Raw genomic sequence first — 27,971 nt, 5'->3', positions numbered from 1 at the left:
GCAGGAGCAGCAGCAGAGGAAATGGTACATCAAACCTAAGCTGCAGTGATAGAACTAGAGTATGTGGAAGCAGAGAGGGGATAGTGTGGGTCTATTCATATGGTCAAATGACACCTGAGCAACATTTCAATCAGTGGGCTCAGCTGAATTATTCAATAAATGGCAGTGATTTAGGGAAAAATAGAGCCAAAGCTCAGGAATGATCGAAGGAACAGAGGAGGTTTAACCGAGACAAGAGAAGGCCATATGGAATTTGACGATTTTCTTAATATTTGAAGGGCTGTACTCTGAGTTGAATTGTGTCCCCCCTAAAATATATGCTGAAGTTCTAAACTCTGGAATATCAGAATGTGACTTGATTTTTAAAAATAATTTTGTGTACTTATTTTTGGCTGTGCTGGATCTTCATTGCTGCATGAGCTTCTCTCCAGTTGCAGTAAGGGGGGACTACTCTCTAGTTGTGGTGTACTGGTGTGTGGAATTTTCATTTCAGTGGCTTTTCTTGTTGTGGTTCCCAGGCTCTAGGGTGCCCAGGCTTCAGTAGCTGTTTAATGTGGGCTCAGTAGTTGCAGCTCCTAGACTCTAGAGCACAGGCTCCGGAGTTATGGCACACGGGCTTAGTTGCTCCGAGGCATGTGGGATGTTTCTGGAGCAGGGATCGAACGCGTGTGTATCGGGGACCAGCCTCGATATGGCCCAGGTTATCCTCGGGATGAACGGCCTCAGCGTCAGAGAGAGAGAGAGAGAGAGAGAGACAGGGGCTGATGATTCCTTGGTTTACGCTGGAAACCAATAAAACCCCAGCATGGGGTTTGCTCTGTTTACGTAGGCCGCAGGCACCCTCTCGAATCACTGGAGGTACCCCACCAGGGCACCCCCTCGAGTGGGTCTTAGAAGCCCAGGCAGATAAGTAAATTCAGAGGGCCCAGCGCTCCAAGGATCTCAACCAGAAAAAGGAGAATAGAGAAAAGGACGGAAAAAGAGAAAGAACGACACAGGGAGACCAAGCTTCAGTGAGCAAGGCCCAAAACTTTATTTTCCAGTGCTGTTTTTATACCCTAAGTTGTGCACATAAAAAAATAGAGAAAGAGAGGTATAGAGTCACGCCAAAATCACGCGGGGTCAGCAGTCTTGACCCTTATCAGGATCAGGGCTCATTTTTGTATGTCTCGTGATATACAAAAGTTTTGGGTGGTTTACATCATCTTCTGGCCAGGTGGCCTGCTAACAGTTTATGGCCCTCTCTCCTAACAAAGGTTAGCTAGAAAAAGTCTTATATTCTTTTAAGGTGATTTTCCTAAAGTCAGGTGCTAGACATATGACAAAGTTACATTCCTATAAGGCACAGGTGTAGTGAGCTACAAGAAAGGAATTTATTAACTTAAGATCTGATGTGGTTAAATCAAAGGCTACTACTTATATTCTCTATATGTGATTAATATATTTCCAAGGATACGATAGAGGAAACTTTGCAGCAAGCATTGATTCAACAATGAAATCTTTTTTAGTACTATTCTAATGATTTTAACTTCTTCAACAGATTCCTGTATTTTAGAATATTAGGCTTTCTGTCCTTGCATGGCTGGGAGGCTATAAACAGTCACACTCATAGTTGTAAGAGCCCGGACAAACTTGTCATGCAAGTTAGGAAGCTATCAGAGGGGCTTGGATTGGAACATTCCTATTAAGCCGTGGAGAACTTTTTAACTACAGCTCTGAATTAATGTTTTCAGAGAAAGGTAGTTGGGGGGAAGCCCCCGTAAGTATTAGAGGACTTGGTAAGAGGCATAAGATAGTAAGGCAGTCAGACTCCGGTTTTCTTTGGGGTAGATGCTCAGGTAAGTCCAGGGGGTTCCTCGAGTCCTGATTAGCCTTTGCCCGTCAGGCCTCTTCCCCAATTGACCTTTGCCACAGGTAGGATTTCCCTCGCTGGCTCCCGGCACGTGTGCCTTGCATTAGCAGGTGGATTCTTTACCACTGAGCCACCAGGGAAGCCACTGAGTTTTGAATGCAGTCTTTACAGATGCAACTCATTCAGATGACGCATATTGGCGTAGGTTCAGCGCTTAATCCAATATGACTGGTGTCCTTGTGAGAAGGAAATTTGGTCACAGACACGAAGGGAAGATGATCATGTAAAGAAGGAGGCAGAGACTGGAATCGTGCTGTCACAGCCAAAAAACAGGAGCCCTCAGAAGCTGGAAGGGGCAAGAAAGGTTTCTCCCCAGAGCCTTCAAATGAAACATCGCCCTGTCAACACCTTGATTTCAGACTTCTAGCCTGGAGAACTGTGAGACAATAAATTTCTGTTGTTTTAAGCCACCTGGTTTGTGGCACTTTGTTATAGCGGCCACAGGAAACTAATACAGGCTGTCATGGAGCAGAGGGAGTAGATATGGATGTGAGAGCTGGACTGTGAAGAAAGCTGATCGCCGAAGAATCGATGCTTTTGAACTGTGGTGTTGGAGAAGACTCTTGAGAGTCCCTTGGACTGCATGGAGATCCAACCAGTCCATTCTAAAGGAGATCAATCTTGGGTGTTCATTGGAAGGACTGATGCTGAAGCTGAAACTCCAATACTTTGGCCACCTCATGCGACGAGTTGACTCACTGGAAAAGATTCTGATGCTGGGAGGGTTTGGGGGCGGGAGGAGAAGGGGACGACAGAGAATGAGATGGCTGGATGGCATCACCGACTCGATGGACATGAGTTTGAGTGAACTCCGGGAGTTGGTGTTGGACAGGGAGGCCTGGCGTGCTGTGATTCATGGGGTCGCAGAGAGTCAGACACGACTGAGCAACTGAACTGAACTGAACTGAAGACTCAATGAATGGAAGATACAGGGAGACAGCAATCCTTCTTTCTGTTGAATGGAAACACTATTGAAAAGTAAAATGAACTGCTGTGAGAGCTGGTAAGCTCCTCATCACTGGAAGTCAAGGCTGGAGATCTGTGTGATAGAAATGATAATGGTGATGATGATAATAGTAATACAACTTCCTTTCTTACCCTTATTTGGACAAACCAACTTAAAAAAAACCCATTTTTGACATAATTGGAGATGTTTGAATGCTGATTTGCATTCAATTGATCATACCAAGATTTTTGTGTTAAACTTTTAGGTGAAAATAATGGCATTAATTAATGGTTATAATGAGAGAGAGAGGAAGATAGGGGTGGGGTGGAGATCAGCCTTAAGTCTTTTACAGATACACACTGAAGTGTTTACTGAGCAAATGATATAGGTGTCTAGGATTTACTTTATGAGCTGGTGTACAGATGGAACATGTTTGGCCATGTGGTGATAAGTGTTGAACCTGAGTGATGGATACATGTAGATTCACTTATACTGGCCTTTATACAGTATGTGTGTTTGAAATTTTCCATAATCAAATAAATTTTTAAAAGCTACCAGTTACTATGTTCTAAGCACTTAAGATGTCCAAGAACCATGCTAAGGTTCAAGGTCGATGCATGTTACAGGATGCTCGGGGCTGGTGTGCGGGGATGACCCAGAGGGAGGATAAAGGGAGGTGGGAGGGGGGTTCAGGAGGGGGAACTCATGTACACCCGGGGCAGATTCATGTCAATGTATGCAAAACCAACCAATATAATATTGTAAAATAATTAGCCTCCAATAATAAATAAATAAATACATAAATAAGTGTTTTTAAAGCATTATCTCATTTAGTTTAATCATGGCACATAAAGACAAATAAAAAGTGACATTTCTGTATAGGAAGGCACAGTATTATAAGTATATTCTCTTCAAATGTGTCTGCATAATCAAGATGAAGAGAAAGTTCAATTGGTTTGGATTGCTTAAATTGTCAAAAGAATATATCTGTGTCAATTTGTATTCTTAAAAAAAAAATCTCCACAACAGCCCAATGAGGCATTATCATACTGATTTTATAAATGAGGAAACTGAGGATCAGAAAAGTGAAGTAAACTGCCCAAGGTTGCATAACTACTAAGTTAGAAGAAGTAGGATTTTAACCCAGGTTTCTCTGACTCCACTATTGTGTGCTTTTAATGCCCTTGCTATTCAAAGTGTGGTCCATTGTAACATAGGAGAGTTTCCCAGAAATACAGAACCTCAGGTCACCTATCCAGACCTACCAAGTGAAATTTCACTTTAAAGTCTGAGAATGCTATAATGTTATCCAGGGTATTCAAGCACTGACATGATGATTACACTCGATCAAACATTCTAATCCCTGGTTGCTCATCTGAACTAATTGAGGAAAATTTCAGAAATATTGGTCTCAGATTATACTGTATTGTACCACCTGGGCTTCCCAGGTGGCTCAGTGGTACAGAATTTGCCTGCCAATGCAAGAGACTTGGGTTCGATCCCTGGGTTGGGAAGGTCAAATGGCAACCCTCTCCAGGATTCTTGCCCAGGAAATCCCATGGCCAGAGGAGCCTGGTGGGCTGCCTCCATGGAATCACGAAGAGGCAGACAAAACTTAGTGACTAAATAACCAACACCTCTGGAGTGGGGCATGAGAATCTGCATATTTACAAGCTCCCTCCGATGAGCTATTAGGGTTGGGAAGCACTAGAAAAGGGAACCTATAAAGATCTTTTTCAACTCTTAGTTTCTCTAACTCCTGATAAGTTTGCAGGAGAAAATAAATAATTCAGTTATGTGTGACTGTGGAAAATTATCTACCTGTTCACTGAACATAATCATTTAGAAAGGACTTGAAGTTTTATTCTAAGGAAATATAAGCTTGAAGGAGTGAAGATAGAGTCCAGATAGATGGCATGAGAAAATTAGTAAACATATCAAAATACATGACAAGTAATATATAAATCTTATATTTTATTTCAAGGATTTATCAATGCATACATATACAATGAAAAAAGAAGCCTATGACTACAAAGCAATTTGATTGGTTCTTATTGGTGCCTTTTATAAATCAAACTCATTATATTAGAGTTAATTTTTTCAGTGTGTGCTAAGTCCCTCTCCTCAAGGAGTCCTCAGTCTAGTAGGGAAAAGATAAGTGAACAGACAGTTACAACAAAGTGTGGTAAAGCACTGAGATATGATAAATACAAGCTGCTACAGAGCATGGAGAATGGGATCCTACTAATGAGTGGAACTGGGAAAGATGAGTCTTGAAAACAGAGTAGGTGTTGTTCAGGGAAAGAAGGGCATTTCAGAAAGATAGCATAGCATGCTCAGTGGCACAGAGGCCAAAGAGAACATGGTAACTTCAATAAATGAATAATATTGTAGGTACATGGTTGAGTGTGGAGGAGAATGAAGAGGCTGATAGTCTGAAGACAGATAATGAAGAACTCTATATGACATTCCAAGGAATATGAACGTTATCCAGAAGCTATGAGCAATCTTTGAATGGTTTTAAATAGGGCAATGCCATGATGAAATCTCCATTTTAGAAAAATTACTCAGGTGGCTGAAGTAATTCAAAGAGGTAGAGATTGACGCATACAAGCTGTTGGAAAATCATTGCAATATGTTAAGCAAGAGATACTTGGTGCTAGTGAAAAGAATCCGCCTGCCAATGCCGGAGACGTAAGAGACATGGGCTCAATCCTTTGGTCAGGAAGATCTCCTGGAGGAGGAAATGGCACCCCGCTTCCAGTATTCTAGCCTGGAGAATCCCATGGACAGAGGAGCCTGGCGGGCTACAGTCCATGGGGTCGCAAAGAATCGGACATGACTGAGCATCTCAACCAAAGCCAAATAAGGAGAGCACATAAATGAAAGAGATTTAGAACTTTGTGACAAAATAAGTGAAGGAGAAGAGTCAGATTTCTGGTTAGGTACTTGGAGCCAGTGGTGTCAATAACTGGGACAGGGAATGCAAACAAACAAGCAGACCTAGGGGAGAAATGGAGATGGAGAAATGTGGGGGAGGAATAATGAGATCAGTTTGGAACATGTTGAGCATGAGGAGTCTAGGGAATAACTAGACTTAAATGGACATGTGGATGAGGAACTCAGAAGAGAGATAAGGACTGAGCATACAGGTGTGGAAACCATGAGTGTGCACATTGGAATTATGAGAGCAAATGAGTTCACCTAGGAAGGGAAGAGGCAGGAGGGGGGCGAGGAGGACAAGAAGAAGGAAGAGGAGATGAGAAAGTGGAGGAAAGGGAAGAGGAGAAAGAAGCAAATGTGGGAAAATGCTAGCATTTGAGGAATCTGAGTGAAGGACAAAATGGGATTTTTAAAAACTCTTTTAAGTCTGAAATTAAAAGCTAAAATAAAAAAAAAAATGTTGTCGTTGTTCAGTTGCCAAGTCGTGTTCAACTCTTTGCAACCCCATGGACCCCAGGCCTCCCTGTCCCTCACCAACTCCCAGAGTTTGCCCAAATTCATGTCCATTGAGTTTGTGATGCCATCCAACTATCTCATCCTCTGTTGCCCTCTTCTCCTTCTGCCTTCAATCTTTCCCAGCATCAGGGTCTTTTCCAATGAGTCAGCTCTTTGCATCAGGTGGCCAAAGTATTGGAGCTTCAGTTCCAATTTTATTTTAAATAAAATGCTTAAAAGCTAAAATAGAAAAATCAAAATAAAAAGCTAAATTAGAAAAAAGAAGTGACTCTGAGAGGAGGAAGTGGAGACAGTAACTTCTCAACTAGTTTTGCTTTACTTTCAATTTCTTTCAACAAGTTTGCCTGTGGAGGCAAGTCCGGAGGGAGGACAGTGTTGGGAGGGGTTGCAGCTGCTGCTGTCGTACAGGTGGGGTAGATTCATGCCAGTTTAAACATCAAGCGGAAATAGAGTAAAGATACAGGAGAGGTGGGATGTTGCTGGCATGGGGCACATTGGTGGAGCTCCGCATTGATGGAGCATGAGCTGTAGACAGGAGAGTAGATCGATTCCCACTTAAGAAGGAAGAAAACATGGGACTGTGTGTATGTAATTTGTATGTAAGGAGTTGATGAGAGAGATTTTCTTCCTGATGGACCATTTTCTTTGTGAGTAGGAAGCAAAGTCATCTACACAGTGTTAAGATTATATAGTATTCAGTCAAAATAGTTATTCTGAGGAATCAGAGAGGAAGCTAATTGGGAAACCGTTGACTTGCCTAGTATTGTTGAGGGCCCAGCTGAGGTTCTAGGGAGTTAAAATCCAAACACGAAAACTGACTTCTTTGCAAAAGGGCAAACGCAGTGATTGATTCACAGTCTATAGGTGACTTTACCTCCTACGCCACAAAGTTGGTGCTTCAGCGTTCACATGAATGGACCACTGGATTCTCAGTTCCTTGATCTATTCAGTTCCCATGATCTTTTCCTCCATCCCAATTCAGCCATCTACTCCCATGGTTACACCCTGGACCTTATCATCACAAAAATTCTATCACCTCTGTCATTTTTAGTTGAAACATCCCATTCCTCTGCCCTCCCCCACCCTCACTGCTAACACACACACACACACACACACACACACACACACACACACACACACACACTTCCTTTCTAAAACCTCCAATCCACTGGTCATCACTCTTCTCAGTATCTATCAGCCTCTGTCCTGACTTAATTTCATTTCTTAACCAGTCCTGAATCTGTGTTGAAAAGTGAAAGTGTTAGTCACTCAGTTGTGTCCAACTCTTTGTGACCACATGGGCTGTAGCCCGCCGGGCTCCCCTGTATATGGGATTCTCCAGGCAAGAGTACTGGAGAGGGTTGCCACTTCCTTCTCCAGGGGATCTTCCTGACCCAAGGATCGAACCCACGTCTCCCTCATTGCGGGCAGATTCTTTACTGTCTGAGCCACCAGGGAAGTCCCAATAGGCTCTTATCTGTTCTCATTGTACTCACGCTCTTAGCAGCATTCAGCACTATTGACCACTTCTTCCAGTTTGAAATACATGTCTCTCTTGCCTTTCTTGACATACTCCTGTGGTTTTTCCTTAACTGCTTAGCCATTATTCGCTCTGCTTAGTTATCTCCTCTTGCTTTAGTTTATTTTTTAATATTGGCATTCTTCAGTGATCTGTCTTATACCCTCTTTTGTTTTTACTCTATGTTTTCTCATTGCATTATCTCAGCTATTCCTACAGATTTAAATATTGTATTTTATTTTGATGACCCTCAAATTTAAATCTGCCAATCAGAGTTCTCTGAATTCTAGCTGTCCACTTGACACCTATATAAAGATATCTTACAAATATATCACACTTGATATATTCAAAACTAGATTTTGGATTCCTCTAATCATCTCCTTACTTTCAATAGCGAGTACCACCATCAATCCTATTGCCTAAGTCAGATATCATTGTTTTATCTTTGAGTTTTCCATTTCCCTTTTCACTTTTCCTGTCTTCACTCCTCAGTAGGCCGTATCTTCAATACACATCTTCAAGCTACTCACACTTCTCCATCTTCATTGTCATCACTCTAACTGGACTACTTTCAACTCAAGTCGGGATGGCAGTAAGACCTAATTTCTCCACTTGCATTCTTGACCCCTCTAATCTATTCTCTCACAGCGGCAGAAGTGACACTTAAACTGAAAGATGATGTCACTACACTGCTTAGAACCCTTTAGTTCATCTAGGAAAAAGATACAAATTCTTCATCAACTGGCTGGACCTTGTATAATCTAGTCTCTGTTTCCCTGGAACCATCTCCCTTGTTTTATCCCCCCTGGTCTTCTTTAAAAAGTGCTTGAAACACCTAACCTCTCTTTTGAGACAGGGCCTTTACGCTTGCTTTTCCCTCTGCCCAGTATACTCTTATTTCCTTTATATCCTTTCTGTCTGAACTCAAATGCCAATTGCTTAGATACGCCTTCCCTGGTCAATCCTTCTAAGTAAACTGAAAAGTGAAAGTGAAAGTCACTCAGTCATGTAAGACTCTTTGCGACCCCATGGACTATACAGTCCATGGAATTCTCCAGGCCAGAATACTGGAGTGGGTAGCCTTTCCCTTCTCCAGGGGATCTTCCCAACCCAGGGATTGAACCCAGGTCTCCTGCATTGCAGGTGGATTCTTTACCAGCAGAGCCACCAGGGAAGCCCAAGAATATTGGAATGGGTAGTCTATCACTTCTCCAGTAGATCTTCACTACCCAGGAATCGAACTGGGGTCTACTGCATTGCAGGCAGATTCTTTACCAACTGAGCTATCAAGGAAGTGCTTCTAAATAAACTAGGCCCCTTGTATTATTCTCCTTCTTAACCTCTTGTTTGTTTCTTTGGTAGAACTTACTATAATTTATAATTACCCATTTAGTTACCTTTTTATTGGTCTCCTCTTTGGGCAGAATTCTGTGGGAATGGCTCGTCTCTACTCCACATGATGTTGGATGGAGCTGCTTGACTAATTCTGGAGGATCAAATATGGCCCCACTCACAAGACTGGAACCTTTGTGCTCACTGTCAAGTGGGGCACCTTAATTCTCCTTGTGGCCTGTTTCTACATCAGGAAAGCTTCGACTTCTTTATACAGCAGCCACATTCAGAGGGTAAAAACAGAAGATGGATGACAAAAACCATCACAATATTGTAAAGTAATTAGCCTCCATTTAAAATAAATAAATTTTTAAAATAATAATAAAATGTAAAAAAATTAAAATTAAAAAAAAGACCTAGCACTAACAAGTTTACAAATCATTCCTGTCCCCCTCAAAGCAAATCATAGGACCATCCCAGATTCAAGAAGAGGGAAAGTTCCAATCCTTGATAGAAGGAGTAGAAAAATCACATTACAAAATGGATATGCTGAATGGGAGAGATTATTACAGTCATATAATCTACCACACTCAAATATCCAAATGGCTCAGTCTTTCACCTTTTAAAGATTTTTGCTCAAAAGACACTTTCTGAGTGAGGCCTTTGCTGACCACTCTAAATTGAAATCCCATCTACCCATTCCCTAAAGAGTGTTTTAACACTACAGAACTTATCTGGAGAAGGAAATGGCAACCCACTTCAGTATTCTTGCTTGGGAAATCCCAAGGACAGAGGAGCCTGATGGGCTACAGTCTGTGAGATCACAAAAAGTTGACAGAACTGAGCAACTGAACAGACAGAACTTATCACCACCCAACATGTATATTGCACGTACTTACTGTCTGTCTTCTCCTTCTAGAATACAAAATCCATGAAGGCAGGGAATTTTGTCCATTTTGTTCATTACTATACTCCCAGAACAAACAGACTGGCTGGCACATACTATAAAGTCAGTAATTATTTAATGAATGTGAATTAAAAAATAGTAAAACCTAAAACCATAGATACTTAGATGTATAGATACTTTGCTATATACTATAAGAATATTAAAGAATTTATAACTCATTAGTTTTCCCTTCTTTTCATTTCCCTGATTTCTTGGTAAGCCTTGAATAAGTTGTTATCTACAGATCTTATCTTAAAGAAAGTGAAAGTTGCTCAGTCATGTCTGACTGTTTGCGACCCCACGGACTATACAGTCCATGGAATTCTCCAGGCCAGAATACTGGAGTGGGTAGCCTTTCCCTTCTCCAGGGGGTCTTCCCAACCCAGGGATGAAACCCAGGTCTCCCAAATTACAGGCAGATTCTTTACCAGCTGAGCCACCAGGGAAGCCTAAGAATACTGGAGTGGGTAGCCTATTCCTTCTCAAGTGGATCTTCCTGACCCAGGAATTGAACCAGTATCTCATGCATTGCAGGCATATTCTTCAGCAACTGAGCTATCAGGGAAGCCCACAGATCTTGTCTCCCCACCAGCAAAGGAACATATATAATAAAACATTGTGCTTTTTAGAGAAAAGCATGGGTTATCTCAATAAGGGAGTTTGAGGGGACTCCTATGAGATCAAATTTGAGATCCTATGAGTGAGATGGGCTTCCAGGTGGTGCTTGGTAAAGAACTCGCCTGCCAATGCAGGAGATGTAACAGGCATGGGTTCGATCCTAGGTCAGGAAGATCCTCTGGAGGACAATGGCAACCCACTCCAATATTCTTGCCTGGAGAATGAACAAACGACATTCCATGGACAGGGGAACCAGACAGGTTATAATCCATAGGGTCGCAAAGAGTTGGACACACTGAAGCGACTTAGCAACCACACATGAGGTGAGGTATAAGGCCATTTTCAGATCATTATTTTGTATCTTGTGCCCAATTTATACCCACTGGGGACAGCTAGTTAAAGTTCTGGGGAGATTTTTTTTCAGTCTGGAAATTTGGTGAAAATGAAAATCTCATTGTCCAGTTACAAATAAATAAATAAATAAATCCGAGAGCATCAAGAGGACAGAGAGTGTCTTTCAGGGAGGAGGTGATTTAAAGGTAGCATTATATATCCTTTCCAGTTATCCCTGGATTGAGATCAGATATTGGTCCAGTGCCCTATCCTTGCCAGGACAAAGAGACAGCTGTCCTAGAACAGAATACAGAAATGAGTCCAAGTATCTGACTAACTATGCATCCCCCCTCTCCACAAAGGAAAGTGTTGGTGTGCTAGTACCATAGTAAATCCCATCAAGGAATGCAAATAGGAAGAGGGTGGGTTGGGGGTAAAAGTAGGGTTATAGGGAAGGTAAGCCTTATGTAAGAAATTTTAAATTGAAGAAGCCTTCAATACTACCAGGATATACACAGATAAAATAGCCTGCCTATCCCTGTATCTATTCATATCCAACAAATTTTTATACAATGTGATTTTTAAAAACAGCTTAATTGAGATATATCACATACCACACACTTGATACATATAAATACTTTAATATATTCACAGAGATGTGCAAACATCACTACAATCAATTTGGAATAATTTCACTACCCCCAAAAGAAATCTCATACCCAATAGTGATCATTCCCCACCAACTCCCTGGATCCTGGCAAATATTAATCTGCTTTTCTGTCTCTATGGATTTATCTACTGTGGACATTTCATGTAAGTGTCCTTTTTGACTGATGTCTCTCAGCATAATGTGCATGTGCAACTTCACTTCTTTTGGGGGCCAAATGATATTTTATTGTATGGATATACCACATTTTATTTATCCATTCATTAGTAGATGGATGTTTGAGTGGTTTCAACTTTTTGGCTCTAATTTATGGTGCTGTGAACATTCATGTACAAATTTTTGTGTGTACATGTTTTCATTTCTCTTGGGTATATAACTCTGAGAAGAATTGCTAGGTCATTTGGTAACACTTTGTTTGACATTCCAAGGAACTACCAGACTATTTTCAAAGCAACCGTACCACATTACATTCCCATCAGCAATCTATACAGGTTCCAGTTTCTCTGTATCCTCATCAACATTTGTTATGAGAATCTGACTTTTTGGTTACAGCCATCCAACTGTTTGTGAAGTAGTATCTTACTGTGGTTTTGCTTTGCATTTCTCTTATTGCTAAAGATACTGAATATCTCTTCATGTGCTTATTGACCATGGGTTTTTCTTCTTTGGAGAAATGTCTATTCATATCCTTTGCCCATTTTTTAAATTTTTTGGTCTTTTTTGTTGAATTGTAAAAATTCTTTATATATTCTAGATACAAGTTCCTTATTAGATATATGGTTTACAAAATGTTTCTCAAATTCTGTGGATTGTCTTTCTACTTTTCCAGTGATGTCATTTGAAGCAGAAAAGTTTTAAATTTTTGATGATATTCAATTATCTAATTTTTCTTTGACTTTAGGTGCCATATCTAAGAAATCATTGCCTATGCCAAGGTCTTGAAGATTTATGTTTTCTCCTAAGAGTTTTATAGTTTTAGCTATCTAACCCACTTAAAATTAATTTCTGTGTATGGTTTATGATAACCAATTTTACTCTTTTGCATGTGGATATCCATTTAAAGTTGTTCCTGTCCCGTTTGCTTTACAAGCTATCTTTTCCCCCATTGACAAAAATAATTTGGCTATAAATGTGAAAATTTACTTCTGGACTCTCAATTCTATTCTAGTTAATCTATCAGGTGGGCAGAATTGAGCATTAAGTACTTAGTCACTCAGTTGTGTCTGACTCTTTGTGACCCTATGAACTGTAGCCCACCAGGCTCCTCTGTCCATGAGATTTCCCAGGTAAGAATACTGGAGTAGGTGGCCATTTCCTTCTCTAGGGGATCTTTCTGACCCAGGGATCAAACCGGGGTCTCCTGCATTGAGGGCAGATTCCTTACCATCTGAGCCACCAGGGAAGCCCATTGATCTATGAGTCTATTCTTACATCAGAACAACATTGTCCTGTTTACTGTAGCTTTGTAGTATGTTTTGAAATCAGGAAGTGTAAGCCTTCCAACTTGGTTCTTCGTTTTTTTCCCCCATCTCTCCCAGTCATTATTTATTTTAATTAATTTATTTATTTTAATTAGAGGCTAATTACTTTACAATATTGTAGTGGTTTTGGCCATACATTGACATGAATCAGCCATGGGTGTACATGTGTTCCCCATCTTGAAACCCCCTCCCACTCCCTCCCCATCCCATGCCTCAGGGTCATCCCAGTGCACCAGCCCTGAGCACCCTGTCTCATGCATTGAACCTGGCCTGGCAATCTGTTTCACATATGATAATATACATGTTTCAATGCTATTCTCTCAAATCATCCCACCCTTGCCTTCTGCCACAGAGTCCAAAAGACTGTTCTTTATATCTGTGTCTCTTTTGCTGTCTCACATATAGGGTCATTATTACCATCTTTCTAAATTCCATATATATGCATCAGTATACTGTATTGGTGTTTTTCTTTCTGACTTACTTCAGACTGTATAATAGGCTCCAGTTTCATCCACCTCATTAGAACTGATTCAAATGTGTTCTTTTTAATGGCTGAGTAATATTCCATTGTGTATATGTACCACTGCTTTCTTATCCGTTCATCTGCAGATGGACATCTAGGTTGCTTCCATGTCCTGGCTATTGGAAACAATGCTGTGATGAACACTGGGGTACACGTGTCTCTTTCAGTTCCTGTTTCCTCGGTGTTTATGCCCAGCAGTGGGATTGCTGGGTCGCATGGCAGTTCTATTTCCAGTTTTTCAGGAATCTCCTCACTTTTCTCCATAGTGGCTGTACTAGTTTGCATTCCCACCAACAGTGTAAGAGGGTTCCCTTTTCTCCACACCCTCTCCAGCATTTACTGTTTGTAGAGTTTTTGATAGTGGCCATTCTGACCGTCACGAGATGGTACCTCATTGTGGTTTTGATTTGCATTTCTCTGATAATAAGTGATGTTGAGCATCTTCTCATGTGTTTGTTAGCCATCTGTATGTCTTCGGAGAAATGTCTGTTTAGTTCTTTGGCCCATTTTTTATTGGGTCGTTTATTTTTCTGGAATTGAGCTGCATGATCTGCGTGTATATTTTTCAGATTAATTCTTTATCGGTTGTTTCATTGGCTATTCAGTTCAGTTCAGTCACTCAGTCATGTCCGACTCTTGCAACCCCATGAACACACACACAGCATGCCAGGCCTCCCTGTCCATCACCAACTCCCGGAGTCTACCCAAACTCATGTCCATTATGTTGGTGATGCCATCCAACCATCTCATCCTCTGTCATCTCCTTCTCTTCCTGCCCTCAATCTTTCCCAGCATCAGGGTCTTTTCAAATGAGTCAACTCTTCGCATGAAGTGGCCAAAGTATTGGAGTTTCAGCTTCAACATCAGTCCTTCCAATGAATATTCAGGACTGATTTCCTTTAGGATTGACTGGTTGGATCTCCTTGCAGTCCAAGGGACCCTCAAGAGTCTTCGCCAACACCACATTCAAAAGCATCAATTCATCTGTGCTCAGCTTTCTTTATAGTCCAACTCTCACATCCATACATGACTACTGGGAAAGCCATAGCCTTGACTAGATGGACCTTTGTTGACAAAGTAAAGTCTCTGCTTTTTAATAGGCTGCCTATGTTGGTCATAACTTTTCTTCCAAGGAGTAAGCATCTTTTAATTTCATGGCTGCAGTCACCTTCTGCAGGGATCTTGGAGCCCCCAAAAATAACATCAGCCACTCTATCCACTGTTTCCCGATCTATTTACCATGAAGTGATGGACCGGATGCCATAATCTTAGTTTTCTGTGAAGTGATGGACCGGATGCCATAATCTTAGTTTTCTGAATGTTGAGTTTTAAGCCAACATTTTCACTCTCCTCTTTCACTTTCATCAAGAGGCTCTTTAGTTCTTCTTCACTTTCTGCCATAAGGATGGTGTCATCTGCATATCTGAGGTTACTGATATTTCTCCAGGCAATCTTGATTCCAGCTTGTGCTTCCACCAGCCAGCATTTCTCATGAAAAGGCAAAAAGATAGGACACAGAGAGATGAACTCCCTAGGTTAGTATGTACCCAGTATGCTACTGGAGATCAGTAGAGAAATAACTCCAGAAAGAATGAAGGGATGGAGTTAAAGTAAAAACAACACCCAATTGTGGATGGGACTGGTGATAGAAGCAAGGTCATTTGCTATTATTTTCTCCAATTCTGAAGGCTGCCTTTTCACCTTGTTTATAGTTTCCTTCATTGTGCAAAAGCTTTTAAGTTTAATTAGGTCCTGTTTGTTTATTTTTGCTTTTATTTCCATTACTCTGGGAGGTGGGTCATGGAGGATCCTGCTGTGATTTATGACAGAGAGTGTTTTGCCTATGTTTTCCTCTAGGAGTTTTATAGTTTCTGGTCTTACGTTTAGATCTTTAATCCATTTTGAGTTTATTTGTGTATGGTGTTAGAAAGTGTTCTAGCGTCATTCTTTTACAAGCAGTTGACCAGTTTTCCCAGCACCACTTGTTACGAGATTATCTTTTCTCCACTGTATAGTCTTGCCTCCTTTGTCAAAGATAAGTTGTCCATAGGTTCATGGATTTCTCTCTGGGCTTTCTATTTTGTTCAATTGAGATCCTTGCTGGGTATAGTAATCTGGGTTGTAGGTTTTTCTCTTTCATCACTTTAAGTATGTCCTGCCATTCCCTTCTGGCCTGAAGAGTTTCTATTCAAAGATCAGCTGTTATCCTTATGGGAATCCCCTTGTGTGTTATTTGTTGTTTTTCCCTTGCTGCTTTTAATATTTGTTCTTTGTTAATTTGATTAATATGTGTCTTGGGGTGTTTCGCTTTGGGGTTATCCTGTTTGGGACTCTCGGGGTTTCCTGGACTTGGGTGACTATTTCCTTCCCCATTTTAGGGAAGTTTTCAACTATTATCTCCTCAAGTATTTTCTCATGGCCTTTCTTTTTGTCTTCTTCTGGGACTCCTATGATTCTAATGTTTGGGTGTTTAACATTGTCCCAAAAGTCTCTGAGGTTGTCCTCATTTCTTTTAATTCTTTTTTCTTTTTTCCTCTCCGCTTCATTTGTTTCCACCATTCCACCTTCCACCTCACTTATCCTATCTTCTGCCTCTGTTATTCTACTGTTGGTTCCCTCCAGAGTGTTTTTTATCTCAGTTATTGCATTATTCATTACTGATTGATTCTTTTTTATTTCTTCTAGGTCCTTGTTAAACATTTCTTGCATCTTCTCAATCCTTGTCTCCAGACTATTTATCTGTAACTCCATTTTGTTTTCAAGATTTCGGATTATTTTTACTATCATTATTCTGAATTCTTTTTCAGGTAGACTCCCTATCTCCTCCTCTTTCGTTTGGTTTAGTGGGCATTTATCATGTTCCTTTACCTGCTGAATTTATCATGTTCCTTTACCTTTCATCTTGTTTAAACTGCTGTGTTTGCGGCGGCCTTTCTGTATGCTGGAAGTCTGTGGTTCCTCTTTATTGTGAAGGTTTCTCCCTGTGGGTGGGGTTGGACGAGTGGCTTGTCAAGGTTTCCTGGTTAGGGAAGTTTGAGTCAGTGTTCTGGTGGGTGGAGCCGGATCTCTTCTCTCTGGAGTGCGATGAAGTGTCCAGTAGTGAGTTTTGGGTTGTCTATGGGTTTGGTGTGACTTTGGCCACCTGTATTTTATTTTATTATTATTTTTTTTGATGTTGAACTGTGGTGCTGGAGAAGATTCTTGAGAGTCCCTTGGACTGCAAGGAGATCCAACCAGTCCATTCTAAAGGAGATCGATCCTGGGTGTTCATTGGAAGGACTGATGCTAAAGCTGAAACTCCAATACTTTGGCCACCTCATGCGTCGAGTTGACTCACTGGAAAAGATTCTGATGCTAGGAAGAATTGGGGGTGGGAGGAGACGGGGACGACAGAGAATGAGATGGCTGGATGGCATCACCGACTCGATGGACATTAGTTTGAGTGAACTCCGGGAGTTGGTGATGGACAGGGAGGCCTGGTGTGCTGTGATTCATGGGGTCGCAAAGAGTCAGACACGGCTGAGCGACTGAACTGAACTGAATGTCAGGAAGTTTATTTATGCTCTGTTTGCATTCTCTAGTTATTATATTTTTTTCTTTTTTTTTATTGGAGGCTAATTATTTTACAATATTATATTGGTTGGTTTTGCCATACATTGACATGAATCCGCCCCGGGTGTACATGAGTTCCCCCTCCCGAACCCCCCTCCCACCTCCCTCCTCCCCTTATCCTCCCTCTGGGTCATCCCCGCATAGCAGCCCTGAGCATCCTGTAATACGTATTGACCCTGAACAGGTGATTCGTTTCACATATGATAGTATACATGTTTCAGTGCCATTCTCCCAAACCATCCCACCCTCACTCTCTCCTACAGAGTCCCAAAGACTGTTCTATACACCTGTGTCTCTTTTGTTGTCTCGTATACAGGGTTATCATTTGCTGCTAAGTCACTTCAGTCGTGTCCGACTCTGTGTGACCCCATAGACGGAAGCCCACCAGGCTCCCCTGTCCCTGGGATTCTCCAGGCAAGAACACTGGAGTGGGTTGCCATTTCCTTCTCCAATGTGTGAAAGTGAAAAGTGAAAGTGAAGTCGCTCAGTCATGTCTGACTCGTAGCGACCCCATGGACTGCAGCCTACCAGGCTCCTCTGTCCATGCAATTTTCCAGGCAAGAGTACCGGAGGGGCTTGCCATTGCCTTCTCCAGATTCTATAGATTGGTGAACATAAATACCAGTGATAACTTAAAAAAATTTAGTGAACATCTCAGGATGGCATCAAACATTATTTATTAATAGTCTAAAATCTTTAGTTTTTCTGTAAGTTAGTATTCAGTAGTGAACGTTTCAGAATCTTATTTTATTTGGAAATGACCTAGCTATTCAATAAACTTTTGTTACTTAATTTAGCACAATCTTAGAAATTCAGGTTACCAAAATCTAGAGAAACTGTTTTAGACAGACATTTTTAATCTTAATAGAGTTTATCTAAAAGCTCATCTCATTTACTTTTTTTTTTAAGTTTTTCTTTTTCTTTTTTTTTTTAGAGGTACCTTTTTTGCCAACAAACTTATGACAGATATAACAATATAACAATATTTAACTTATAATAAACCTAGGTACAGTGAAAATATGCTTAATGTTAATGACTCTTAGACATGTCTATATTGGATTAGCAAACAAACATTAATACTAGATATTTAATATTGAATATTTACCAGTTCACGTGACTCTGAAACTCAGGTTAATTTTTTTTTGTACTTAGAATTGTCTGATTTGTAAGCGCTTATTTATTTACTTTTTAGGCCAATTAAATTAGAACTCACAACTTCAGCAATATTGTAAAATAAACAAGAAACAAAAAACAAAAGACACACACTGAGACATACATAAATCCAGACAGACAGACTTTAAAGTCTCTTGTTCCTTACCAGTCGGGGCACTCATATGCGTTAGTATATTGTATTGGTGTTTTTCTTTCTGGCTGACTTCACTCTGTATAATAGGCTCTAGTTTCATCCACCTCATTAGAACTGGTTCAAATGCATTCTTTTTAATGGCTGAGTAATACTTGGCCACCTGTATTTTAATGCTTAGGGTTATGTTCCTGCGTTGTTGGAGAATTAGCTTGGTACATCTTGCTCTGAAACTTGTTGGCTCTTGGGTGGAGCTTGGTTTCAGCGTAGGGATGGAGGCTTTTGGATGAGCTCTTGTTAATTAATGTTCCCTGGAGTCAGGAGTTTTCTGGTGTTCTCAAGTTTTGGATTTAAGACTCCTGCCTCGGGTTTTCAGTCTTGCTCTTACAGTAGCCTCAAGACTTGTCCATCCATACTGCACTGGTGATAAAACATCTAGGTTAATGGAGAAAAGATTCTCCACAGTGAGGTACACCCAGAGAGATTCACAGAGTTACATGGAGAAGAGAAGAGGGAGGAGGGAGATAGAGGTAACCAGGAGGAGAAGAAGGGGAATCAAAGGGGGAGAGAGCAATCTAGCTAGTAATCAATTCCCTATGTGATCTCTACTGTCTGGAACACCCAGAGAGGTTCACGGAGTTACATAGAGAAGATATGAAGGAGGAAGGAGATAGAGGTGACCAGGAGGAGAAGAGGGGGAGTCAAAAGGAGAGAGACATATCTAGCCAGTAATCAGTTCCCTATGTGTTCACCACAGCCCAGAATACCCAGAGATTCACAGAGTTGTGTAGAGAAGAGAAGGGGGAGGGAGGAGATAGAGGTGACCTGGAGGAGAAAAAGGAGAGTCAAAATGGGGAGAGGGCAATCAAGCCAGTAATCACACTCCTAAGTAAAAATGGGTGCTGAAGATTGGATTCTTAAAGGTACAAAGTTGATAACAAATACCAAAAGGCAAAGATTAAAAATCTAGAGTAGAGGTTCAGTTCAGTTCAGTTCATTCAGTCGCTCAGTCGTGTCCGACTCTTTGCGACCCCATGAATCACAGCACGCCACGTCTCCCTGTCCATCACCAACTCCCAGAGTTCACTCAAACTCATGTCCATCGAGTCGGTGATGCCATCCAGCCATCTCATTCTCTGTCATCCCCTTCTCCTCCCACCCCCAACCTTTCCCAGCATCAGAGTCTTTTCCAGTGAGTCAACTCATCACATGAGGTGGCCAAAGTATTGGAGTTTCAGCTTCAGCATCAGTCCTTCCAATGAACACCCAGGACTGGTCTCCTTTAGAATGGACTGGTTGGATCTCCTTGCAGTCCAAGGGACTCTCAAGAGTCTTCTCCAGCACCACAGTTCAAAAGCATCAATTCTTTGGCGATCAGCTTTCTTCACAGTCCAACTCTCACATCCATACATGACCACGGGAAAAACCATAGCCTTGACTAGACAGACCTTTGTTGGCAAAGTAATGTCTCTGCTTTTTAATATACTATCTAGGTTGGTCATAACTTTCCTTCCAAGGAGTAAGGTTAGACTCTCAAAAATACAACATTAAAAAAAATGAAACAAAATCACAAAAATTGTTTTAAAATATACGTGAAATTTGCTTTAAAATTTGGGTCTTGTTTGCAAGGTAATAGTAGGTTATATAAATGAAGATTAAAGGAGTAATAAAGAACTTAAAATTTTTTTAAAAATTTTAAAAATGTTAATAGTAAAAAATATCTAAGAATTTCTCTGGAGTTGTTGAGGGCAGTGTGGGGTCAGTTCAGTTCCAGACAGTTCCTTGTTCCATCTTATACTTCTTCTCAAGGTCAATAAGCCCCTTCCAATATAGTTGGTGCTAACTACAGGGTTTTCATCTGTTGCACCTGTCATTTCCAAAGTGGTTCCTTCTTTGTTTATTTTGTCTTCCTCTGTTTGCAAGTCTCTTCAATGTCTAATTTCTGCCTTGACACAAGAGGGCGAAGGTGGACACCTATTTAGGCTCACTTATTCAGTTGTGCTGTGAGGAGGGAGGAACACTGCAAACAAATCCCACTGGCGTGTGTGAGGAATGCTCACACTGTCTGGGCCACACTGGGTTTGCCCCAACTCATGGCGTGTGTGCTTTCCCGGTCTACACTGCTCAGGCTCCAGGTTGCTCTGCAGGGGAACTGTCTAAAGCGGACCCTGGGTTGTGTGCACTTCCCAGGTCTAAGCTGCTCAGGTTCAGGTTCTTGGGTACTCCACAAAGGCAGACTTGGTTGGGCCTGTGTTTTCTGCTCTCCCCAGATCTGAGCAGCTCAGGCGACCAGGTGTTTGGCAAGTACACTCTCCCCAGGTGGACGGTGAATCTTATCACCTCCCCAGGCCCAGTCGCTCAGTTTCCTGGGTACACAGCGGGAGCACCATCTCAGGTGTGCTGTGTGTCTCCTCTGGGGAGCTGATCTCTGGCTGCAACCCTCCTGGTGGATGTCAACCGTCCAAGATCCCAAGAAGACTTGGTTAGCAACTGGGAGCCTGCTCACAGTTTGATAGAGGATGCCGTCTCTGGGGCCAAGACAGCCCCTCACCTTCTGGCTCTGGCTGTCGCCCACCTGCCTCTCTGCCTCTGGCAGGGGATGGGCCTGTCTGCAGCCAGTTAGCTCTCGTCTGGTATTCACTCAGTCCTTTGTTCTGTGAGTGGACCCAGCAGTGCCTTAGGTTAGAGCTTTTCACGGGAAAGTTCTCTCTCTCTCTTTTTTTTCTCTCTCTCTGGCTATCTCACAGTTTGGGTTGCTATCTCACATTAGCTCCCTCAGATTGTCCTCAGGGCATTCAGGCCTGGTCCTTACCCTAAGCATGCAACCCACACCTCCCTATTTAGCCCCTGCTTGCTGGTGGTGGACTCGAGTGTCTGGGCTACTTCTCCACTGGGAGTTGTGGTTAGGCACGTAATCTGTAGGGTTTTTTTTTCCCCCTCCTGGTTATGTTGCCCTCTGAGATTCCCAAACTCCCCACAGACCCGCTGGTGAGAGGGTTTCCTAGTATTTGGAACCTTCTCCTTCACGACTCCCTCCCTGGGACGGGTGTCCGTCCCTAACTCTTTTGTCTCTCTTTTTATCTTTTATATTTTGTCCTACCTCCTTTCAAAGACAATCGGCTGCCTTTCTGGGTGCCTGGTGTCTTCCACCAGCATTCAGAAGTTGTTTTGCTCAGCGTTCAAATTTGCTCAGCATTCAAATGATCTTTCGATGAATTTGGCGGGGAGAAGGTGGTCTCCCCGTCCTATTCCTCTGCCATCTTAGGACTGCTCCCCTTGGTTCTTCTTTTTCAAGATTTTTTTTAGCTATTCTATTACATTTCCATATGAGCTTTTGGTTCAGCCTGTCAATTTCTTTAAAAAAAAAAAATGCCAGCTGGGGTTTCAATAGGAACTGGATTTAAGCTACTGATCAATTTGAGAGATATTGTCCTCTTAACAATATTAATAAGTTTTCCAATCTGTTAATATGGGATGCTTTTTCCATTTATTTAAGCCTTCTTCAATTTCTTTCAAACAATATTTTATAGTTTTCAGAGTGAAAATTAGACACTTCTTGTGTTTTTTCCTAAGTATGTTATTCCTTTTTATGCTATTTTAAATGGAATTGCTTTCTTAATTTCATTTTGGATTTTTTATTCCCATTTCATAGAAGTGCAATTGATTTTTGTATATTGATTTTATCTTTGGCAACTTTGCTGAACTATTAGCTCTAGTAGTTCTCTTTTTAGTGGACTCCTTGGGATTTTCTGTCTACAAGATCATGCAACCTGCAAATAAAGTATTTTACTTTTTCCTTTTCAATATGAATGACTTTTATTTCATTTTCTTGCCTAATTAATCTTAGCTTAAAATCTCTATGGGGTTGCACAGAGTCAGACACGACTGAAGCGACTTAGCAGCAGCAGCAGCAGCATGGGGTTTTCATAGATACCCTTTATCAGAGTGAGGAAGTTCTGTTCTATTCCTATTTTGTTGGTCATTTTTGTCGTGCAAAGGGAATATAACTTTTTTCAATTATTTTTTCTGCATCTATTAAGATTATCATGTGATTTTTATCCTTTAGTCTACTGATTTATTCAACATGATTTTGAAGAATATGTTATATTGTAAGAACTACTGGAAGAGTCCTCTAGCCACACAGTGTGAAAATTCCTTTAACTTAACTGACAGTATGCTTTATAAGACATTGTTAAATGCTTAAAGACATATTTGGGAGCAAGCTAATTAAGGATCCTAAAAGTAAAAAACTATCCACCATTTGCCATGAGAAATAGATGAGAAGGGAATTTGAACAAACTATGAATCTGCCTGCCAATACAGAAGATGTGAGTTCGGTCCCTGGGTTGGGAGGATCCCCTGGAGGAGGGCATGGCAACCCACTTCAGTATTTTTGCCTGGAGAATCGCATGGACAGAGGAGCCTGGAGGGATACAGTCCATGAGGTTGCAAAGAGTTGGACATGACTGAGTGACAGAGCAAGAGCAAGCCTTCCAGGAAGGCATCAGTAAATCTTGAAGGAAAGAAAAGGGTCTGAGAACAATGTGGGGCAGGTGGACTGGGCTGGACTGCTGAAGCAGTGAGGTTTCCTGCTTCCCTTCCAGTTTCCTCTGGAGAACTGGGGACATCCTACTTACCACCTTCAGGGCTTTTTAGGAAAGTTTGATTTACAGCAGATATTGTACAAAGAGAAAATTGTGCCTGCCTAGGGCCAGCTGCGGAGAAGGCAATGGCGAGCCACTCCAGTACTATTGCCTAGAAAATCCCATGGATGGAAGAGCCTGGTAGGCTGCAGTCCATGGGGTCGCTAAGGGTCGGACACGACTGAGCGACTTCACTTTCACTTTTCACTTTCACACATTGGAGAAGGAAATGGCAACCCACTCCAGTGTTCTTGCCTGGAGAATCCCAGGGACGGGGGAGCCTGGTGGGCTTCCGTCTATGGGGTCACACAGAGTCGGACACGACTGAAGTGACTTAGCAGCAGCAGCAGCAGCTAAGTGGGTAGCCACTAGGAGGTGTGGCTGGGAGATATGCCAAAGTACTCCTCCAGAAACATCCTGTGATAAAAACAAAATTTTAGTCCCATGACTTGAAAAGTCTCCTTTTCTACTTTAGGGAAGTTGCAAAGAGGAGACACTAAAAACTCAGTAAACTCCATTGCTGTATGCAGAGTAAGCTAAATTGGCCAGAAATGCATGTCAGGAGCTCCTCTTTCTCCCAGAGAGTAAAAATAAATATGGCTGGGTGGAGTTCTCGACATCAAGAGAGCTCAGATATGATGTAGTCAGTGGGACAATTTCCGGAGAAAGAAAACTCTAATAGAGGTTTGGACCTCCCGTTCTGACTGAAGATAAGGGAAAGCGATAATAGAGTACTCTGCTTAACACCACCTTTGATGGAGACTCCTTGGTTTGAACCCCAGCTCTGCCACTTACTAGTTGGTGACATTACCTCTCTGAGCCTCTGTTTTCTCATCTATGTAAGGGGCATAGAGTTGTTAAGAATAAGTGAAATTGTGTTTTAAAGCCTCCTTCAAAATGCGCAGAACTTAATAGTCATAAAAATTGGCATTCCCTTTCTTCTCCTACTCAGGAAAGTATGTTACTGATGAGAGAGAATAACATCAGGACACCAGGTGAAGAAATCAAGAGTAAGATGGGGATTTTATCGAAATTCCCAGATGAAAGGTCATGAACCCTGGAGAGGTATGTTTGGGCTCATGAGAAAACAGTTTAAATCCTTTATACAAGAATAAAATTAAGAAAAAGTATTCAGTATCAGAGTACTTTCAGCTGCATGTCAACAAGCTGGTTTACAGGATAAAATACCGTATTATCTCCCAAAATAGGATATCCAGGCATAGTGTGTGCTACAAGGCTAGTTGATTCAGCATCTGGGTAATTTCATGAAAGACACAGTTGCTTTGGTTCTTCTTCCCATCATCTAAAGAGCCCAATTCATCCTAGGGCTTGTTTGTCTTGTGGTTGTAAGGCCATTTGTAGCGATCACTGTACACATACTTATTCATACGCACTGGGAAGGAGAGAGACAATGGTTCATTCAAATATAAATTAAAAATCCTTCATTTCTGTCTTACTGGGGTCCCCACTGGTCACTGTCCACCTATGGCCATATTAATAACTAATCTCATGGGACTGTAAATCTCTGATTGGCTTAAGCCTGGATTCCTAAACCAATCACTAACAAGAAAGAGGGAATTATCATAACTGATTCACATGACTGATAGTGGATTAGCCTTTTGGGGTCCCCAAAGGAGGATGACCATGTCATAGAGCAGAACCCCAGGCAATCAGCAATGAGAATGTAATTTGAGGAACAAACTTCAATGATTTTAAGCCACTAAGGTTTTCGGGGTTGTCACTGCAGCATAAGCTAACCTATGTTGTAACAATATAAAATGTAAGTAAAATGTTGTGAACTATATTGAGAGAATTGAGAGAAGAGAAGTGCCAGTGGGGGTGTAATTGAGCTACATCCTCATCTCTGAAAGCAGAAAATCAATAGATGACATTTAAAATTAAAATAAACAGTGTAAGTAGTCATGTTATTTAGAAATACGGAGAAAACTACCAGGAAAGATACCAAAGTCGTTCAGTTTAGTTGCTCAGTCGTGTCTGACTCTTTGTGACCCCATGGACTGCAGCATACCAGGCCTCCCTGTCCATCACCAACTCCCGCGGCGTGCTCAAACTCATGTCCATCGAGTCAGTGATGTCATCCAACCATCTCACCCTCTGTTGTTCCCTTTTCCTCCTGCCTTCAATCTTTCCCAGCATCAGGGTCTTTTCCAATGAGCCAGTTCTTTGCATCAGGTGGCCAAAGTATTGGAGTTTCAGCTTCAGCATCAGTCCTTCCAATGAATATTCAGGGCTGATTTCCTTTAGGATGGACTGGCTGGATCTCCTTGCAGTCCAAGGGACTCTCAAGAGTCTTCTCCAACACCACAGTTCAAAAGCATCAGTTCTTTGGTGCTCAGCTTTCTTTATAGTCCAACTCTCACATCCATACATGACTACTAGAAAAACCATAGCTTTGACTAGACAGACCTCTGTTGGTAAAGTAATGTCTCTGCTTTTTAATATACTATCTAGGTTGGTCATAGCTTTTCTTCCAAGGAGCAAATGTCTTTTAATTTCATGGTTGCAGTCACCATCTGCAGTGATTTTGGAGTCCAAGAAAATAAAGTCTGTCACTGTTTCCATTGTTTCCCAATCTATTTGCCATGAAGTGATGGGACGGGATGACATGATCTTAGTTTTCTGAATGTTGACTTTTAAGCCAACTTTTTCACTCTCCTCTTTCACTTTCATCAAGAGGCTCTTTAGTTATTTTTCGCTTTCTGCCATGAGATACCAAAACAAGCTGCTAAAATAATTGAAAGTTATTACCCAGGAAATAGGCCTAGGGTAGGAAGAGGTGGGGCAGGAGGATTTTTGCTTTCCTTATAGTCTCTTCTGAATTTTTTTAATACTTTATAATAATGTGCTTATATTCCTTTAATGGCTTTTTAAATTGTTTACAATTATTTGACTTTATTTTATGCAAAGTCTACAAAATGATCATTTCAGGTTCTGGGAACATGGTCATAAAATCCAGCTGAAATCTTCCTAAATGGGAAGCTGTACTTTTCATGACTCATATCTCACATAGCTAATTTATTCCTGAAGGACATTTCACTTTTGACCACCTGATGATCAAACTGGTAACCTGACAGCAAGTCTCAAAATTAGGATAAGAACAAGAGACTACTTTTGTTTGCACCATTTATTATCATTTCAGAGAGAAAAAGACATCAATAGGGCTTCTGCCCAGCAAAGAAAGTAATTTAAATTTGTTATGAAATGGGCTATTTGCTGGCCTGGCATTGTTCTTTAACAAAGACTTTTTGAGTGGATTCCTCTCCTACCAGGGACCTGAGCCTGTTTTCCAAAACCTCCTCTATCAACACTGACGTCTTCATGAAACTCATCTCTTAACTGGCCCCCAGATCAACCATGGCCGTATTATCTGCGCTCTCTAAAGCCTAGATCCAAATCTATGCAGATAATACAGTCATCTAGGCTGGGGCCATTTAGGAATTGCATGGCATTTTTGGCCTCAGCTCTGTTAAAGTATTCTATGAAACAGAAACCACAGGCCATTTTCTTTATTTTATCCAGGCCCATGTAAACATTCTTGATGTTACCGCATCTACTAAAGAGCTCATATATTTGCTCTTTGGTTGTATAAAAGGAAAGATTCCCCACATAAAGTGTGGAGCTTTCCATCAGTAATCTTTCTTGCTCATCGTTGTCACCACTAAACTTCTGGTCCCAGTATTCACTCAGCTCCAGGGAGGAGTCATTGCACAGAATGCTTAGGTCATTGGACATGCCACCTTATGGGCACCATGAGGGCGGTTCCTGATCCAGCTTAGCAGTAAAGACACCGCCAAAGAAGCCCTAAATTAAATTTTAAAGAAAGTAAAGTTACAAGGAGGGAAACTGAAATACAAACTTGTGTGTACTTGGGGTTTGCATCCAGAGGCATAGACAACCTCAGCTCTTGACTGTGAAAATCACATCAAGGCAAACCAAAAATGGTAAGTTCCAAGCCCTAGGAACATGGTCATAAAATCCAGTTTTGCAATTCTTCCTGAAAGGGAAGTTATGCTGCCTCAGGTTGACTCAGATGTTGTACATACCTCATCTATTACCAAAGAACACATTTAATAACAGTACCCTCTGGGAAAATACAGCATAAAATGGTAAAATGAATCAAATTTTCACGGAGAATGAACACTACCACCATTCCTGATCAAGGACTAGGCATCAGATAAAACATACCTAACCAGGGGCCAAAGCACCAATATAGTTGCAACATACTCTCATAATTTAAAATAACAAATTTGTGATTCAGGCTTATAATATGGCAATCACTATATTATACTGTTGAATTAGGCAAAATCTCTATATATTGTCAAGTACACAAGTGAAGTGAAAAGGGAAAGGGAAAGTCACCCAATCGTATCTGACTCTTTAAGACCCCATGGACTATACAGTTCATGGAATTCTCCAGGCCAGAATACTGGAGTGGGTAGCCTTTCCCTTCTCCAGGGGATCTTCCCAACCCAGGGATTGAACCCAGGTCTCCCACATTGCAGGTGGATTCTTTACCAACTGAGCTATCAGGGAAGCCCTCAGTATACAAGTAGTTATATAAAAATGAAAACTCTCTGGCATCTTAGATTTTATTAGCAATAATTTCACTTATTATCTTAGACTTTAGAACTTTAATATAATTAATTGAATATTCCA

The 27,971-nt window shown here is 41.3% G+C and overlaps 1 protein-coding gene across 1 annotated transcript in view; it reads right to left on the bottom strand.

Annotated features, from left to right (window-relative positions):
- Nucleotides 1–27,047, bottom strand: part of NCBP2L (nuclear cap binding protein subunit 2 like) — a 43,754-nt gene extending 16,707 nt beyond the window's left edge. The window contains 1 exon segment of the mRNA XM_055437638.2: nucleotides 26,582–27,047. Coding sequence (XP_055293613.2) covers nucleotides 26,582–27,047 — 466 coding nt within the window.
- Nucleotides 27,048–27,971: the final 924 nt, after the last annotated feature.

Source organism: Moschus berezovskii, chromosome X (genome assembly GCF_049115385.1).
Source record: "Moschus berezovskii isolate FMDL1 chromosome X, NW_MosBer_1.0, whole genome shotgun sequence".
Lineage (NCBI taxonomy): Eukaryota > Metazoa > Chordata > Mammalia > Artiodactyla > Moschidae > Moschus > Moschus berezovskii.
The sequence above is the reverse complement of the archived record's forward strand: the minus strand, read 5'-3'. Positions and strand labels throughout refer to the sequence as shown.